The following is a 20,381-nucleotide window of genomic DNA, read 5'->3' on the forward strand; positions in this document are numbered from 1 at the left end:
CTCTTGTCAGCCATGGCTGTGTCATCCTGATTTTAGAATACTACTTCTTCTTTGGGACGTATCAATCTGGTGCCTTTCAAATTGCTCTCAGAAAATCCATCCATTGCTGTTCTGCCATCATCCCTGCATCCTCTTCCATAAGACATAGGAGTAGAATTACGTCGTTCAGCCCATCGAGTCTACGCAGATCCCAGATCTCATTCAACCCCACACACCTGCCCTCTCATCATATCCCTTGATGCCCTGACCAATCAGGAATCTATCAACTTCCATTTTAAATATACCCAAGGACTTGGCCTCAATCACCGCCTATGGCAGAGCATTCCACAGATTCAATACTCTCTGGCTAAAAAAATTCCTTCTTACTTTGTTCAAAAATGTCACTCCTCAATTTTGAGGCTGAGCCCTATAGTTATGGATACGCCCACCAGAGGAAGCATCCTCTCCACATCCACCTTATTTAGCCCTTTCAACATTTGGTAGGTTTCAATGAGATCCCCACGTATTCTTCTAAATTCCAGTGAGTACAGCCCCAAAGTGCCAAACACTCCTCATATGTTAACACCTTCATTCCCGGAATCATACTCGTGAACCTTCTCCAATGGCAACACATCCTTTCTGAGCTATGGGGCCCAAAATTGTTGACAATACTCCAAGTGCAGCCTGATTAGTGTCTTATAAAGCCTCAGCATTATCTCTTTGCCTTTATATTCTACTCCCCTTGAAATAAATGGCAATGTTGCATTTGCCTTCTTTACCACAGATTCAACCTATGAATTAATCTTCTGGGAGCCTGGCACGCGGACTCCTAAATCCCTCTGCACCTCTGATGTTTGAACCTTGTTCCCATTTAAATAATAGACCGCACTATTGTTCCTTTTACCAAAATGCATTATCTTACACTTCCTAACACTGTATTCCATCTGCCACTTTTTTGCCCATTCTTCCAATTTGCTGCAATTGCATTGCTTCCTCAGCACCACCTACCCCTCCACCTATCTACGTATAATCCACAAACTTTGCCACAAAGCCATCAATTTCATCATCTAAATCACTTACAAACAATGTGAAAAGTAGCAGTCCCAATACTGACCCCTGAGAAACACCACTAGTCACTGGTAGCCAACCAGAAAAGGCCCCCTCACTGCTTCCTGCCTGTCAGCTATTCCTCTATCCATGCCCAGTATGTCTCCTGTAATACCGTAGGATTTTATCTTGTTAAGCAGCCTTATGTGTGGCACCTTATCAAATGCCTTCTGATTTTCTAAGTAAACGACATCCACTGCCTCTCCTTTGTCCACCCCGCTTGTTACTTCTTTGAAGAATTCCAACGGATTTGTCAGGCAAGATTTTCCTTTACAGAAACCATGCTGACTTTGACTTATTTTGTCATTAGTCTCCAAGTACCCCAAAACTTTGTCCTTAACAACAGATGTCAACACTTTTCCAACTACCGGGGTTAGGCTAACTGGCCTATAATTTCCTCTCTTTTGTCTTCATCACTTCTTAAGGAGTGGATTGACATTTGTAATCTTCCAGTCCTCCGGACCATGCCAAAATCAAGTGATTCTTGAAAGATCCTGACCAATGTAAATGTTATCGCTTCAGCAACCTCTCTCAGGACTCTGGGATGTAGCCCATCTGGTCCAAGTGACTTATCCACCTTAAGACACTCGAATTTGCTGAGCACTTTTTCCTTTGTAATAGCAATGGCGCTCACTCCAGCTCCTCAACTCTCAAGGACCTCTGGCATACATAGTGTCTTCCACAGTAAAGACTGAAGCCAAGTCCTTATTAAGTTCATCTGCTATTTCTTTGTCCTCCATTACTATCTTACCAACATCATTTTCCGGTGGTCCAATATCAACTCTCAGCTCCCCTTTATTCATTATATAACTGAAAAGAAACTTTGTGTCCTGCTTTATATTATCAGCTAGTCATATTTAATCTTTTCCCTTCTTATGGCTTTTTAGTTGCCTTTTGTTGGATTTAAAAAACTTCCCAATCAGCCAACTTCCCACTCACTTTTGCTACATTATATGCCCTTTCCTTGGCTTTTATGCAGTCCTTAACTTCACTTGTTAGTCACTGTTGCATAGCCCCTGTCATTTGAGAACAATTTATTCTGTGGGACATAGCTATCCTGCGCCTTGTGAACTATTCCCAGAAACTTCAGCCACCTCTGCTCTGCTGCCATCCCTGCCAGTATCCTCCTCCAATCCACCTGGGTAAGCTCCTCTCTCATGCTTCTGTAATTCCCTTTATTCCATTGTGTACTGATACATGTGACTTATGCTCCTTCCTGTGAAATTGCAGTACGAACTCAATCATATTATGATCACTGCCTTCTAAGGGTTCCTTTCTGTTAGGTTCCCTAATAAGTTCTGGGTTATTATACAACACCCAATCTAAGATAGCCCTACCCTAATTAGGCTCAAGCACAAGCTGCTCTAAAAAGCCATCACATGGACATTCAACAAATTCCCTCTCTTGCCATCCGATACCAACCTGCTTTTCCCAATCCCACTGCATATTGACGTCCCCATTACAATTGTGACATTACCTTTATTTTATGCCTTTTCCAGCTCCTTTTGCCGTCGCAACCTCTCTTGGCTACTACTTGGCGGCCTATATATATGATTTCCATGTGTTTTTTTTATCCTTGCAGTTTTTTAACTCCACTCACAAAGATTCGACATTTTCTGACCCTATGTCACCTCTTTCTAAAGAGGTAATACCATTTCTTACCAACAGAGCCGCACCACCGCCTATGCCTTCCTGCCTGTCCTTTCGATACGAAGTATATCCTTTGATGTTAAACTCCAATCAACTTTGGCCAGCTCCTTAATCAAATCAAGTTCATTACACAACACCTAATCCAGAACTACCTTTTCCCTAGTGGACTCCAAGCTGCTTTAAAAAACCATCTTGTAGGCGTCCTACAAATTCCCTCTTGGGATCCAGTACGAACCTGATTTTTCCAATTTACCTGCATATTGAAATATTCCCATGACTACTGTAACATTGCCCTTTTTACATGCCTTTTCTTTTATGTATGCATATGCATTCAATGTCATCTTAATTAAGCCATTCACCTTAATATATTCAATCCTGATAAAAGCACAACAACACACTACTTAATTCAAGATCTGGTTGTTGTTGTTCGTCCTTCGCAATCGAAGGCCATGGCTTCAAAGTCAAATGGGAGATTGGTGGCTGTGGGTCCGGAGGTGACTGATGAAGCCAATCCGGGCCCTGAAGGCTCGCCCACATGTCGGACACAAGTGGGTGGGTGCTGTCGTGGCAGTGGATGCTGCTCGGGCCCTGCGCACAGCACGCTTTCGTTGCGCCTCAATGATGCGCCTGACTTCAGCTGCATGGGCTTCTGTGGTGATCTTGCTGCGCCAAGCTGGACGGTCGAGGGCAAGCGTCTCCCACGTGTTGATGTCGACACCCAGGCCTTTGAGGGATGCTTTGAGGCAGTCTTTGTAACATTTATTCTGCCCCCCGACTGAGCACTTGCCCTGACACAGTTCTCCATACAGCAGCTGCTTAGGCAATCGGCTGTCTGGCATTCTGACCACATGTCCAGCCCACCTGGCTTGGGCTTTCAGCAGGAGGGTGTAGACGCTGCAGAGCCCAGCTCGTTCCAGGATTTCCGTGTCGGGGACGTTGTCCTGCCACCTGATGTGGAGGAGTCTGCGGAGACAGCTCAGGTGAAAGTGGTTGAGCTGTTTGGCGTGTCTGCTGTAGACAGTCCAGGTCTCGCTGGCGTAAAGGAGGGTGGTAAGGACCACTGCACAGTAGACCTTCAGCTTGGTGGTAAGGCTGAGTCCTCTCTGCTCCCAGACGTTCTCACGGAGTCTCCTAAAGGCGGCGCTGGCTTTGGCAATCCTGTTGTTGACCTCAGCATCTATATTCATTGCGCGAGAGAGTATGCTGCCCAGGTAGGTGACGTTGTCGGCTGCCTGGAGGTTCTGGCCCTTCACTGTGATGCGCGGCTCCTGGTATGGCTTTCCTGGGGCAGGCTGGTACATAACTTCGGTCTTTTTGGTGCTGATAGTGAGACCGAAGTTGTCGCAGGCTTGTGAGAAGCAGTCCATTTCACGCTGCATCTCCTGCTCTGTGCTGGTGTTGAGTGCACAGTCATCAGCAAACAAGAAGTCTCTGATGACAGTCTCTTGCACCTTTGTAACTGCCTGCTGGCGCCTAAGGTTGAACAACCTGCCGTCAGTCCTGTACCTGACGTGGATTCCTTCTTCGTAGTTACAGAAGGCATCTGTCAGCATGGCAGAGAATACCATACTGAACAGAGTCGGGGCAAAAACGCAGCCTTGTTTGACGCCATTTGTCACTGGGAAGGCCTCCGACTTGTCGCCGTCATCCAGAACTTTCACCATCATACCGTCGTGGAACTGCTGGATGATTGTTATGAACTTGCTGGGGCAGCCAAACTTCTCCATGATCTTCTACAAGCCTTCTCTGCTGACCATATCGAAAGCCTTGGTTAGATCGACAAAGGTCATGAAGAGATCGCTGTGTTGCTCCTGGCATTTTTCCTGGAGTTGGCGCGCAGCAAAAATCATGTCCGTGGTCCCACGTTCAGCACGGAAGCCGCACTGGCTTTCTGGGAGCAGACCTTGCTCAAGATGTTGGAGAAGGTGGTTGAGCAGGACGCGGGCCAGAATCTTCCCCGCAATGGACAAGAGGGAGACGCCTCGGTGGCTGTCGCAAAGACTGGCGGTTGCCTTTCCTCTTGTAGATGTGGACTATACTGGCATCTTTCAGCTGTTGCGGGACCTGTCCCTTTTTCCACATGGACTGGAAGAGTACAGTCAGCTTTTGCATCATGACAGGGCCTCCTGCTTTGTATACCTCAGCAGGGATTGCACCGGGTCCCTGACGACATCAACGATGAGGCCATTGCCCGCCTGCCCCAGGTAGAGATCAACAAGAACCTCGACATCCTCCCCACAGTAGATGAAGTCAAGATCTGGTACATTACCAAAGACTCCGGTAAATTTCTAAGATGTAGTGTGGAGAGCATTGTGATTGATTGCACAGAGCCTGGTGTGGAGCTGCCAATGTACAGGCTTGCAAGAAGCAGCAGAGGGCTATAGGCTCAGCCAGTTCCATCACGGGCATGCACCTCAAGGAGGGCGCCATACATTATTAAATACCCTTTCCATCTGGGGCATGCTCTCAATGGTTGTACTTCCTACCATTGGGGATGAAGTACAAGAAGCCTAATTTGGAGTATTGTGTGCAGTTTTGGTCATCTGCCTACAGGAAAGACTAGAGAAAATTAACAAAGATATTGCTGGGTCTCAAAGACCCGTGTTATATGGACAGACTGAAAAGGTTAGGACGTTATTCCTTGGAACACCAAAGACTGAGGGGAGATTTGATAGAGATTCACTAAATTATAAGGGGTATAGATCAAGTAAATGCAAACAGGCTTTCTCCACTGAGCTTTGGTGGGACAACAAGTCATAGGTTAAGGATGAAAGGTGAAAAGTTAAAGGGGAACATGAGGGAATCTTATTCACTCAGAGGGCCGTGACAGGGTGGAATGAGCTGCCTGTGTAAATAGTGCATGCAAGCTTGATTTCAACATTTAAGAGAAGTTTGGATAGGTATGGAGGGCTATGGTCCTCGTGTTGGTTGATGGGAGTAGGCAGTTTAAATGGCTCAGCATGGACTAGATGGGCTGAAGGGCCAATTTCTATGCTGTATTTTTCTATCACTTTAAAGACCCGTGCTCAAAAGTTTCAGGAACAGCTTCTTCCCCTGAGCTATCAGATTCCTGAACAGTCTGTGAACGAATGAACACTTGCTTATAATTCAGTGTTCGCACTGTTTATCTATTTCAACTTATAGAACTTTTAAATCTTGCACTATGCTATTGCTGAAAACAACAGATTTCACTACATGGCAGCGATAATAAACCTGATTCCAAGCCTTTTTGTTTTGCGATGTACCAGTCATGGCTGTTGACATGCTCACTACACAAGTTTCCACAAACACCAATGTGATAACTAGATAACGTTCTTTTAGTAATGGAAATACATAGTATTCAAAGTATCCTGAAACAGGATTTATTACAACCATATGAGGAAGCAAACAAGGCCTTAGCTCAGCTGAACAACACCAATTCCAAGAGTGGAGCAATTTCTCAGTACTGCACTGGTGGGTCAACCTAGATTTTTTTGTGTTGAAGTCACAATCTGCAGTTTAGAGACTAGAGTACTTGCTAATCGAAACATACAGCAGAAAAGTTTCAGAAGCAAAGATTAAGAGCCAGAATGTTCTGCTAGAATTATTAATGGAGGCAGTCAATTATAGTACACAAAAGGGAGAATGGTAATTGTCTGAAAACAGAGAAACTGTAATACAGTATGGAAGAGTTGGAATAACAAGGGGGGGGGGGGTCTCGGCCTGAACGTCGACTGTTTATTCGTTTCCATAGATGTTGCCTGACCTGCTGAGTTCCTCCAGCATTTGTGTGTTGCCTTGGTATTACAAGAATGTGGCCTGAAAAAAGAAAAAAATTACCTGCATGTTCCAGACACAATCTCTTGGAGAGTGACATAAACTTTATCAAGCTCCAATAAGAATTCTAACATACATACAGTATATGAACAAATAGATTAGCAGCCAAAATTTACTTAAGCAGATCATCTTCACCTTTGGAATTGGGAATGACTTGCTTCCACTGTGGTTTTGTGGGTTCTAAGGTGGTTTCAGTGTGAGAGCAACAGAATCTTCTAGAGACGGGCCAGAAGATGGTTGGTAGGGAAGGCAGGAGGATAGTTGTGAGATAGTCAGCTCCTTCTGCCATTTATGCAGGACCACTGCATCTGCATTTTAAAAAGAGCAGTTCAGCTAGTTCGACTCCCCAGTCTGTTCCCCAAAACATTACAAATTCTCTCTTTTCAGCCAACTATCATTCTCCCTTTTGCCTGCTGTAACCGATTCTGCCTCCATTAATAACCTAAGCAGATCATTCTAGCGCTCAAACATTGCTTCTGGAAAAAAATTCTCACATAATTTTTAGTTATTTTGCCATTCACCTTGATTCTATATCCTCTGGCAATGGGAAGATTTCTATCTAATCTAAATTTTCAGCATCTTAAATCTCTTTGTAATTTTCTGTGCTCAAAAAGAGTAAAATCCTACCTTATCTAATCTATCCATTTAGATAAAGTCTCTTAATCCTGAAAACATTTCAGTAAATCACTTTTTCACTTCCTCTAAAGCTTTTACATCTTTCTTAAATTGCAACACCTGGAATTGTACCACAGTTGTGGATGAAGCAGTGAAGGTTCAAGGGTTCAAAGGTGTATTTTTATCAAAGTATACAACTCTGAAATTCTTCAATTCTCTGAGTAGCCATAAAACCAAGAAAGAAAAGAGAGGCAGCACGAACATCAACCCCCAAATTCTATATCCTTGCAAAAAAAAGAGAAGATTGGGCAAAAAACACAGAATATAAAAACTGTAAGACTAAAAAATAGAGTCTATAGCCCAAATCCACATCCAAAACTCAGAAAAAACCTGGGCAGCACTCTCTGGCTGCAGCGGCAGGTTCTCCCCTTTCGGTGAAGAGCAACTGATCAAAAGGCAAGCAGCTGACACTCACTCTCTGCACTGGGTTCAATCTCCCTTATCACTTTAATTGGCAAACAATGAAAGCTATAATCGACTAAATGGAGCCGAGCATCGGCTTGCATTGGCCTGTAGATTGTCCACTTATGAGGTTCGCACACACTGTCTCTGTCTCCAGGAATCCTCTTGGAGACTGCAGAGTGCTGGAACACCCAAAGGATCTCCAAACTTCCGTGCTCCCCTTGATGTTTCAATTGCCCTCATCACTTTAATCAGCGAAATGGGGTCAAACATCGGCTCCTGTGCCATCCTGTAACCTTCTCGCCATGAGGTTCACTCATGCTGCTTCTGCCTCCTGGAATCCACTCAGAGACTGCTGAGTCCTGAATCACCCAAATGATCTCCAAACAACAAAACAGGCTCTAGCAGTTCCAGAATCACATTCAAGACGAGAAGCACACATTCAAGACATAAAGTAATTGAAAAAGATGGCTTCATGATCTATCCAGAAGATGTCGACCAAAAGAGTGTTATATCCTGGCGCCATCTTGACCGGAACCACACATGCTCATTATACTTCAATTCTCACAACCACAAGTACATCTATATTCTTTGCAATATGTTACTTACCTCCTGAGAGTTCACTATGTCTCCAAGGTTGGCACCAAATGAACATTTTGAAACTCGGCCCAGTCTGCAAAACCACCCAAAAACTACATTGTTTCCTGTTACTTGGTCTATTGTCTCTGCATTGTCAAAGCCCCTTTGACTCAATGGACTTTGATTTAGATAATAAATCTATTGTACGACATCTTAACAAATGCTTTTCAAAATCCATGCATCTCACTTCAATTTCAATTCCCTCAAGAAATCATGGGATTTCACTTAAAAAGAAACTATCAGGTTACTTAGATATTTATTTATTTGGATTATAATTTAGCTTTACAAATCCATTCTTGCTTTCTCTAAACAGACCACACATGTTTATGTGACTGCAAATTCTACCCCAATAATTATCTCTGGAACTTTCCCCATCACTGAAGTGAAACAGACCACTATTACTGGGTGAATCTGATGGAATTCTCTGAAGAAATAACAAGGATAGACAAAGGAGAGCAGGCAGATGTTATTTTCTTGGATTTTTAGAAAGCCTTTGACAAAGTGCCGCACATGAAGCTGAAAAACAAGATAACAGTTATGGTGTCAGAAGCAAGATATGAGATTGGTTGACTAGCAGAAGGTGGAGTATGGTTCTTTTCAGGATGGCTGCCAGTGACTAGCGGAGTTCCACAGGAGTCAGTAGTGGGAGAACATTTCACTTTGATGTTAATGACCTGTGTAACCCTCTCACCGGGCTTGTATACAAACTTGGCTTGTTAGCCAGCTCTGCTGAGAGCCATGTGACTCAGCACTGAGAAGGCCACCTTTCGTAAGCAATACACGCCTAGGGTCTGATAGAGCGATTTTTGGGTTTAGGACATGGACATTTAGCAATTGACTTTGGCTACCAGTCTTCACATCTGAATATGTATTGTGGATTTAATTTGGAGTGCATCTCTGAACAATTGGTTCCTAAAAGCAGTGAATTCCAGACCAGACAATGCTGATTAAAATTCATTTGGATGTCTGTGGTGTGGATGCAAATCAGGAGGGGTGACTGTTGTATGTAGTTTCTAAGAAAGCATTGTCCATACATTGTAAATATAGAATTGTCCTTTGATGTTTGGCACATAAAATATTGATCCCTTTGTTGAGCCAGCAGACCTTTCCACCGAAAATGTCTCCAAATGATGCCTGCTGTACTTTGTTTTGTCGAATAAAGAAGCTGCTTTGTATCCACCAGTAATTTTCTCTGGTGACTTCATTCACTCAACAACAGAATCGGTATGAATTTGCCTTACACTAAACAGGAAAATTGGGATGTTCTGATTAGGGAACATTGATTGCAGTGAATGCTGTGTGCCCTGTACACAATTACTGGTCACTAAGAAATGACAAATCATATACTAGCATTAAAAATAAGACAGTTAAACCATCCAACGTGCACATAATTATTGGAGCTCATTTCTGGAGTAGTCAGGTGTATTGCTTTATTCACACGCTGTACCCACTACGTTCTGCATGAAGGACACCTGTCACAGTTCGAATTTCCCTCGAGGACCATCTCGAACCATCTGGCTAACTCAGGAGTATTGGTACTTCCTCCTGTGAACTATTCATCTGCACAAAGCACTTCTTACAATGGACCTCTCCTTCAAACAGCATTTGGCAGGGATTTTCCCTTGTGCCCCGCTCCGCAGCTCCCACCAAAAGACCCCAAATCAGACTACCGTCCTTCAGAAATCTGATGCCCCTCAGTCCTCTCGAATGTTCCATGACATCCCACTGGTGAGAAAGTTACAACAGGTACCAGGACAACCCTGACTGGCTGACACAACATACACAACATGGCTCCTTATCTTTAGCCGAAGCCAAAACACTCTTACTAGGAGGTGTAACGAAAGTACACATAGACTAAGATGTTAACTGTCCTGTGCTGGCACCAGTGGGATCAGCATTTGGTCTGCCACCTGTCTTCAGGAGAAAGAGAGATAAGGAAAACAATGGAGCAGCATTTGGAGATGTTAATAAAGGGACGGGAGATTTTAACGGAAGGAGACACGGTCTGAGAGCTGTCAAGATCGGCTCCCCTTTGAACCCTGAACTGTTTGAAGTGATGGACAGGCGATACCCCAGCAGGGGGATAAAAAGGGACAGGTTTGCTTAAGGCAAGACACACACAACACCACGAGGTAACGAGACCCTGGAAGCGGTGCGCCTCCCACAAGTCGGTGGGAGTCTTTGGAGGGCTAGTCACGAGACCAAGCCATAGACGCACAGGGTGGAAAGGTACGATTGGCGGGAACCTGGTGTGTGTCCGCCCTTGCCTGGGTGCCAGGTTCACTGCAGAGAAACGATCGTATCTGAAACGGAGGGGTCACAGTTGGTGACCTCAGAAGACATTACAAAGGGCTCGCCGGAAAGTATTGGAAAATGTAAACGCATAAATTGTATTTGCTATGTATTACAGTATTTACTCAACAGTATTTCAGTATTCACTCAAGTGCACACATTATATTTTCTATATTTACTATGTAACCACTGCTAGCTGAATAGAGGGTATTCACTATGTAGCCATGACTTTTGACCTAATCACTATTAATTCATGAAGAGAACTAGAATGAAACCAAGTAGGAAGATAACGGTGGCGAGTAAGGTAATGAAATATGTGGCAGTATGTCAAAACAAGACCAATTAAGAAATAACTGTGGTTAGGGATGAGGGGACACCTGGTCTAAAAAGTAAACTAGGACATAATTAGATTGGGAAGTAAAACAATAGTGCAAGGTCGAGAGCGGATGTATTGATGATATGTGATCACAGGCCGTCTGGATATGATAATGTAGCTAAGATAGGAGATTGCTATAAAGAATGCTGTGTACAAGCCTCGATGGGCAGTCAGCTACTAGCTTTCTGATTGTCTCAGCTTTGATTTGCAAATTAAAGTTTAAAACTTCTTGAAGGATTTTCTGCGTCTCCTTGTTGTTTGTAAGAAATGAGAAACCACGACAAAATTGGCGTCACAAACAGGATCGGATAGAGACCCGCGAGGAAGGGAACGGCAGATTGGGACACTTCCCGGTCCCTCGGGGACCCTCACGAGGCTAACAGAATTAAGGGTGCACCCAAAGAAAAAAGTGAGCACTTTTTGCAATAATTCGGACTAAGAATTCTGTTGGTTTTGAGGGGTCTCAGAGACTCAGAAGTGTGAAGCAACTGCCGAAAGGTCTCTCCGATCCAAAGGATCTGGCAGAATCGGGGATAAAAGGAGGCTCAGAGGATTAATCAAGAACACTGCAGTGGGGGTAAGTACGAATAAAGTAATAATAAGTTAAGTAAGAAAATTCCACGTGGTGTTGGTAAGTCCCTGTGGATACCGCTTCGCACGAAACAAAGGTCTGAACAGGCAGGGAAGGAGAATTAAAAATCCTCGTGAATACCGCCTTAAGAAGTGTAAGGGTCTGCATAGGCGAGGTGTAAAAGGTTCTGTGGATACCGCCCTAAGTAGGGGTCTGCACGGCAGGACGTAGTAAGAGACAAAGATAGTTTAATAGAGAATTCAGACGCTGGTGAGATAAAACATAAGGCTAGGCATAGAAATAGAGTTAGAAAAATAGTACTATTAAGTAGGCAAGTAGTGAGATTCTAAAAATACCATAATAGAAAAAGGAAAAAGAGAGCAACATGACAGAGAAAGGAACAGCAGTAGAAATATTGAGCAGAAAATTCCCGGTGTGTCAAGGTAAGATCGTGGAAATTTCAGAAAAATGGGAAAAAGGAACTAAAGAACTGGTCACGAAATGGCCAAGAGAAGGAACATTTGATGTAAGCTTATGTGAGGAAATGGAAGCGCTAATTAAAAATCACAAACCCAAAGATAAATCTAAGAAAAGAGAAGGAAAAAGGGAACAAGAAATGGAAGTGTTAAAACTCTTTAGGATGGAGGGAGAAAGATTAAGAAAGACGGGAGGTATATTAATAGTAAGTAGAAAAGACATTGAGAAACGAAACGAGCAGTCTGATAAAGAAAAGGAAAAGCATAACAGGGAGTCGGCTTCGGCTTTATACCCAGACCTGAAAGACGTAGAAAAACCTCCTCCCTATTATGAGAAAGAAACCCTTAAGCAGTGTCCGATGATAACAGGAAGAGTGGATCTAAATGGAGAAATTAAAGTCTGGGATACCAAGGAGGAAAGAAAGAATCATGAAAAGGAGCGGGAGGAACTATGGAAGGTAATAGAGGAAGACAGGGCAAGGATAGAGCAGGAGAGACAGGAAATAGTAGAAGAGATCAAAGGGTTACAGGAATTAAAAGTGAAAAGGGATGAAGAGAAATCTTTGTTATATGGGCACGGAACTGAACAGGCCAGAGCAGAAGGTAACTTGTCGGGAGAGCAAGAGTTAAGTAGCAAAAGAGAGGGTGCCGGAGAGTGTAGGCAGAGGATAGGAGACAGGAGCCTTGAAGGGGAAAAAGAGAGAGTGAAAAGGCAGATATTAGAAACAGAGGGAGAGATTAGGGAATTACAGCGCAGACTGAATTTCCAACGAGAGTTTGAGGATTTCGCATGGGCCAAAGCAAATGCTAGCTCAAGGCAGAAAGAAAGAACTCCACGAGGAGGCCAAGGGAGATAGGAAACCCCGGAAAGAATCATGTGGCAGCCAGTGAAAACGTGCTCAGAAACAGATGGGGAGTCAGGCGAGGAGGAGAATCAGGAGATGAGGGAAAGGAAAGGGAGAATGATGCCGTTGTTAGTAAAAGGATTGGGACAAGTGCAGTATATTTCTTGAGGATCCCAGGACCTGGAAGGGCTGAAAAACACCCTGCCCAGCCTACATGAGGGTGCAGGGAAGTGGATTAGGGCCTTTGAGGAAGAAACCACGGGACGAATGTTGGCTATGGGAGATTTAAAGGCGCTGCTGATAAGGCTGATGGGAACCTCCAAACTACAAGAGTTGATGGAAGCGGCTGGCATACAAAATGCGGACAGCACACTGATTGACGGGGCCAGATTTGACACAGTGAGGCAGAGGGTATGGGGGGCCCTCAGGGAGCTCTATCCACCCAAAATGGACCCCAAAGCCATGAAAGGGGATCCACTGGGAGACACTGAAAATCCAGCAGCCTATATAGAAAATCAGTTGAAAAGGTGGAGACTGGAAACTGAACAAGAGGTGGAAGGCAACCCAGTTATGACTTGGATGTTCCGAAATGCTGTTTTGGATGCGATGCCTCCCCAAGTTAAGTCTAAACTTGAGGAAGTGGTTGGACTGATGTCAATGACCCCACAGGAATTCAGGGACCACGTAGTCTATGCGGTCGAAAAATATCGAAAAGACAAACGAAAGTTGACTGAGCAGCAAGAAGAAGTGCAAAGAAAGCTGATACAAATGCAGCTTGAAGAACTTAAAAAGAAGGAAAAAGAAAAAGGCAAGAAGATGCTGCCAGCAATGACCGATTTAAGCACAGCCGTTGAAATGAATGAAATGCCATTATATGGAGGGACCGGTCGTGCAGTAAGACAGGGCCCAGAAAACCCCATGCCAATAATAAACGTCTTTGGGGGTGCTTTTCCACAAATGCCCTATCAGGGACAGGATAAATTTAAACAGCAGCCCAGACAGGATTGGAAATCCCAAGGAGGGGGGCAGAGAGGTTATGGGCAGGAAGGACCAGTAAGGAAACGAGGGGGAAGAGAGATGCAGAGACGGTGCTGGGGATGTAACCAGACAGGACACATAAGAAGGGACTGTCCACTTAGGCCATGGGCCGTCACATACCAGCAGGAATCAATGAGAGGGGAACCACAGTCTAGCCAAGGACCAGACCCCGCAGGGCCGAATGGACCCATGAACCCCTATGCAAGACATTAGGGGTGCCCAGAGAACCCAGGTGGAAAGGACACTACCCAGTGATAACAAGGGAGGCAGAGGAGGAACCCATTGTTCAGGTTGTGTTAGAAGGGCAGCTGACACCAATGATGATAGATACTGGAGCCACGTATACTTGTGTACAGCCGCAACGGGATCCCACCACTAAGCACATCTTTCCCTCCCCCCCCTCTCTGCATTCCGCAGGGATCGCTCCCTACACAACTCCCTTGTCCATTCGTCCCTCCCATCCCTCCCCACTGATCTCCCTCCTGGCACTTATCCATGTAAGCGGAACAAGTGCTACACATGCCCTTACATTTCCTCCCTTACCACCATTGAGGGCCCCAAACAGTCCTTCCAGGTGAGGCAACACTTCACCTGTGAGTCGACTGGGGTGATATACTGCGTCCGGTGCTCCCGACGCAGACTGGGAGACCGCTTTGCTGAACACCTACGCTCTGTCCGCCAGAGAAAGCAGGATCTCCCAGTGGCCACACATTTTAATTCCACATCCCATTCCCATTCTGACATGTCTATCCACGGCCTCCTCTACTGTAAAGATGAAGCCACACTCAGGTTGGAGGAACAACACCTTATATTCCGTCCGGGTAGCCTCCAACCTGATGGCATGAACATCGACTTCTCTAACTTCCGCTAGGCCCCACCTCCCCCTCGTACCCCATCTGTTACTTATTTTTATGCACACATTCTTTCTCTCACTCTCCTTTTTCTCCCTCTGTCCCTCTGAATATACCTCTTGCCCATCCTCTGGGTCCCCCCCCCCCCCCCGTCTTTCTTCCCGGACCTCCTGTCCCATGATCCTCTCGTATCCCCTTTTGCCAATCACCTGCCCAGCTCTTGGCTCCATCCCTCCCCCTCCTGTCTTCTCCTATCATTTTGGAATTCCTTCCCCCTCCAACTTTCAAATCCCTTACTCACTATTCCTTCAGTTAGTCCTGACGAAGGGTCTCGGCCTGAAACGTCGACTGCACCTCTTCCTACAGATGCTGCCTGGCCTGCTGCGTTCACCAGCAACTTTGCTGTGTGTTGATTATAAAGGTGTGGACTATTTTCTATATGGGGAAAGAATTCATAAATTGGAGGAGCAAAGGAACTTGGGAATCCCTAGTTCAGATTCCCCATAAGATTACAGATGTACTGTTGAGGCTTTATAAGGAGTTGGCTGGACCATATTTGAGAAACTGAGAGAAATTTTGGACCTTGTATCTTAGGAAAGATATACTTGACCTAGATAAAGTCCAGAGAAGGTTCACAAGAGGAGATTCCTGGGAGTGAAAGACATAACATGTGAGGATATTTAATAACTTGAGCCTATACTCAATGGAGCTTAGAACTATGACAGGGGATCTTACTGAAAATTACCAAACAATGAAAGACTTGGAGAGAGTGGACGTGGAAAGGATGCTTCCATTAAGAGAGTCTTGGATCCGAAGCACAGCTTCAGAATAAAGGGGCATTCCTTTAGAACAGAGACAACGAGGAGTTTCGTCAGGCAGAGAATGAGGGATCCGTGGAATACATGGCCACAGTAGGCTGTAGTGGCCAAGTCATTGGGCGTATTTAAGGAAGAGATTAATAGATTCTTGATTGTTAAGGGGATTAAGAGTTATTGAGGAAAAGGCAGGAGAAATAGGGTTGAAAAAATTATGGTGGAGAAATTCTGATAGGTTGAATTACCTAGTTTTGCTCCTATATCACACAAAGACTGCAAATGATGGGATCTGTTGAACCAGATGAGGATGTGTGTGGGTGGGAAGAACAGGTGGAACTCGGTAGGGGATGGGGAGGGAATGAGAAAATTGAACAGAAAGAGGATAAACTTGGGTGGACAAGTGTGCATACGTGGGAGAACAACTGGGGCGTGCGTTACCTGAAACTGGAAAATCCAATATCTTTTTATTGTTAAGCTACTTGAGCAGACTATGAGTTGTTGTACTCCCAATTTGCATTTAACCTCTCTCTAGCAATAGAAAAGGCCGAAGAAAGTCACTCAGCTGTTGCAACTTTATTACATCCAAAACATCATTCTTCAAAGGCAGGTTATTTGGGGAACATGTTACCTATTCCTTAATAAAATATGCGAACTTCAATCTTTCACGACTTTTCATTGTTCAGAAAGTAAAGAGAAATAATGTTTAAAACAAAGCAGATAGTACCAATAATCTTCATCAGGCCAAGTACAATTTACAGCATCTTATCAGCAATGAAAAAAATTACAGTCAAAAGACTAAAGTGTGGATACAAAATTCAAGCTTAGACATGATCAAATTACATTAACCAATGTGAACATTACACAGAGACAAGTACTAAATCTACATAAAACACACTTACCTTTGCTTGAAGTGTAAAGCAAAGCAGCCTGAAAACATACAACAGATGAGCCTGCCAGACTTTCATCGATACACAGCTGCACTGCAAATCCTGAATCGGGATTTATATTAGCAAGGGATAACAGATCAGTGGAACGCACAAAGAAGTTTCCATGAAAAGTGTGAATTGAAAGACCTGTAAATGAAAGAAATGATCATAATCTGTGTAATCAATTGCATTGACATATATTTGAATCAAAATATTATACAAATCAATCCTTTGATATTGTATCTCAAGCTTCCTTCAAGTACAAATGGATAAATCTTACTGGTAAACACCATGTTGCATTGCTGGTCTTACCCCTATAATTTACAGGAAGTTTCAGGACTTTGGCATGCACAGAAACAGATCCTTGGCCCCACCATATCTATCCGACGTTTTTGCCCAGATACACTAATCCCATTTGCCTACATTAGGTCTGTATCCCCTTGTGCCTTGACCATTTAAGTATCTGTTTAAATGTATCTTAAACATAATACTTGTATCTGATTCTACTACCTCCATTGGCAACACAATTACATTTGTCAACAACTCCGTGTAAAATACTTAGCCATCATCTCTTAGAAACTCCTTCCTCCAAACCTAAACTTATCCTCTCGCTTTGGATACCCTTAGCATGGGAAAAATATTGTGACTATCCACCCCATCTGTGCCTCTGATAATCTCAGATATTTCCATCCGTTTACGCCTCTGCCTCATTTACTGCAGGGAAAACAATCCCAGCCTATCCAGTGTTCCCTAACAACTACAGCTCTCCATTCCAGTCGTCACCCTCCAAGAAACATAGAAAACCTACAGCACAATACAGGCCCTTTGGCCCACAATGCTGTGCTGAACATGTACTTACATTAGAGATTACCTAGGATTACCCATAGCCCTCTATTTTTCTAAGCTCTATGTACCTATCCAGGAGTCTTTTAAAAGACCCTATCGTATCCGCCTCCACCACCGTTGCCGGTAGCCCATTCTACGTACTCACCACTCTCTGCGTAAAAGACTTACCCCCGACATCTCCTCTGTACCTACTTCCAAGTACCCTAAAACTGTGCCCTCTCGTGCTAGCCATTTCAGCTCTGGGAAAAAGCTTCTGACTATCCACACGATCATGCCTCTCATCATCTTATACACCTCTATCAGATAACCTCTCATCCTCCGTTGCTCCAAGGGGAAAAGGCCGAGTTCACTCAACCTATTCTCATAAGGCATGCTCCCCAATCCAGGCAACATCCCTGTAAATCTCCTCTTCACCCTTTCTATAGATTCCACATCCTTCCTGTAGTGAAGTGACCAGAACTGAGCACAGTACTCCAAGTGGGGTCTGACCAGAGTCCAAGATACAGTGGCATGCAAATACTTGGGCACCCCTGGTCAAAATTTCTGTTACTGTGAATAGCTAAGTGAGTAAAAGATGAACTGATTTCCAAAAGGCATAAAGTTAAAGATGACACATTTCTTTAATATTTTAAGCATGAAAACAGTTCTGTTTTAACTTCATCAGTCCACAGGACTTGTTTCCAAAATGCATCAAGCTTGTTTAGATGTTCCTTTGAACTTTTTGGCCGCAGTGAGCAAAGGTATGTTTGGAGAAAAAAGGGTTCAGAATTTCATAAAAAGAACACCTCTCCAACTGTTAAGCACAGGGCTGGATCGATCATGCTTTGGGCTTGTGATACAGCCAGTGGCACTGGGAACATTTATTGGTAGAGGGAAGAATGAATTCAGTTAAATACCAGCAAATTCTGGAAGCAAACATCACACTGTCTGTAAAAAAGCCGAAGATGAAAAGAGGATGGCTTCTACAACAAGATAATGATCCGAAACACACCTTAAAATTCACAATGGACTAATTCAAGAGGTGCAAGCTGAAGGTTTTGCCATGGCCCTCACAGTCCCCTGACCTAAACATCATCAAGAATCTGTGGATAGACTTCAAAAGAGCAGTGCATGCAAGACGGCCCAAGAATCTCACAGGACTAGGAGCCTTTTGCAAGGAAGAATGGGCAAAAATCCCCCAAACAGGAATTGAAAGACTCTTAGCTGGCTACAAAAAGCATTTATGAGCTGTGATACTTGCCAAAGGGGGTGTTACTAAGTACTGTCATGCAAGGTGCCCAAACTTTTGCTTCAGGCCCTTTTCCTCTTTTGTTATTTTGAAACTGTAAAAGATGGAAATAAAAAAGTTTTCTTGCTTAAAATATTAAAGAAATGTGTCATCTTTAACTTTGTGCCTTTTGGAAATCAGTTCATCTTTTACTCGCTTAGCTATTCACACTAACAGAAATTTTAACCAGGGTGCCCAAACTTTTGCATGCCACTGTAGCTGTAACACTACCTCTCAGCTCTTGAACTCAATCCCATTGCTGATGAAGGCCAATGCACCGTATGCCTTCTTAACCACAGAGCCAACCTTCACAGCAGCTTTGAGTGTCCTACGGACTCGGACCCCAAGATCCCTCTGATCCTCCACAAAGCCAAGAGTCTTACCCAGGGGTCCCCAACCTTTTTTGCATTGCGGACCGGTTTAATATTGACAATGTTCTTGCGGACCGGCCGACTGGGGGGGGGGGGGGGGGGAGTGGGGTAAGGTTGCCAACGGACAAGAGTAGCAGTCAAATGCGTTGTTTACCCAGAAAGACTACAATGGCCATGAAGCCTTGCGCGGGTACCAGTGCAAGCCGATTCCCACACCGCCCGCCCAGCAAATCCTTTTTGGCGATTCTGTTCATGGGGGTGGGTGTTAATCATTACTGGAATATAGGCGATAAGTGGGTAATACACTCAATTTTGTTTCTAAAAGGGTTTATCTAACGAATTTAATATTAAACACACAGCGCATATTTTCCTCGCATGAATACAGTGATAAGTCAATTATCAGGGGAGGACAGGGGAGCTTGAAGTGTTGAACGAACTTCCAGTAGAAGTGGTAGAGGCAGGTTCGATATTATCATTTAAAGAAAAATTGGATAGGTATATGGACAGGAAAGGAATGGAAGGTTATGGGCTGTGTGCAGGTTGGCGAGACTAGGTGAGAGTAGCGTTCGGCACGGACTAGAAGGGCAGAGAACGCCTGTTTCCGTGCTGTAATTGTTATAGGGTCACTTATAAGTCAATAGCATCATAACATTTTAAGTAACATTTGGATATTAAACACACAGCACATACTTCCCCCGTATGAACATATAAAATCATTGCAACACACCAATATCGCTGAATCAGTGGGCGCCCTGGGCTTGTTTCCCTGCAACAACACGGTCCTATCGAGGGGTAATGGAAGACAGCGATACTCAAAGGGGGTTCCTTATATCCAGTCTATTCCGCAGTTTAGTTTTCGTTGCATTCATTGCAGAAAACTCCGCTTTGCAGAAAAATGTTGGAAATGAAAGTAACGTTTTCAGTGCTTCCGTGGCTATCTCAGGATATTTAGCCTTGACTTTGATCCAAAATGCCGACAGAGATGTTATGTCAAACATACTTTTCAGCCCGTCGTCATTTGCAAGCTCGAGGAGTTGATCTCCTTCCCACCCTGACACGGATGACGCGTGGGTCACGACCTCGCATGCGTAATGGCTGATCGGTGGCCGTGACAGGGAATGAGGAAAGGTGCAGCTGACTCATATCGCCAAATCATATCGCTTCCTCGCGGCCCGGTAGCGCATGCTCTGCGGCCTGGTACTGGTCTGCGGCCCGGTGGTTGGGGACCGCTGGTCTTACCATTAATATTATATTCTACCATCATATTTGACCTACCCAAATGAACCACCTCACACTTACCTGGGTTGAACCCCATCTACCACTTCTTAGCCCGGTTTTTCAATGTACCGCTATAACTCTGACAGCCCTTCACACTATCAACAACACCCCCAACCTTTGTGTCATCAGCAAATTTACTAACCCATCCATCCACTTCCTTA

At 44.3% G+C, this 20,381-nt stretch overlaps 1 protein-coding gene across 10 annotated transcripts in view; it reads right to left on the bottom strand.

The window, feature by feature from the left end:
- LOC140196528 (protein transport protein Sec24B-like) overlaps window positions 1-20,381 on the bottom strand; it is a 231,583-nt gene that overhangs the window by 30,553 nt on the left and 180,649 nt on the right. For all 10 annotated transcript variants that reach the window (XM_072255876.1, XM_072255877.1, XM_072255884.1 and 7 more), the window contains one exon: window positions 16,432-16,605. In XM_072255876.1, the coding sequence (XP_072111977.1) occupies window positions 16,432-16,605 (174 nt within the window). The remainder of the gene's footprint in view (window positions 1-16,431; window positions 16,606-20,381) is intronic.

This window comes from Mobula birostris, chromosome 4, assembly GCF_030028105.1.
Source record: "Mobula birostris isolate sMobBir1 chromosome 4, sMobBir1.hap1, whole genome shotgun sequence".
Taxonomy (NCBI): domain Eukaryota; kingdom Metazoa; phylum Chordata; class Chondrichthyes; order Myliobatiformes; family Myliobatidae; genus Mobula; species Mobula birostris.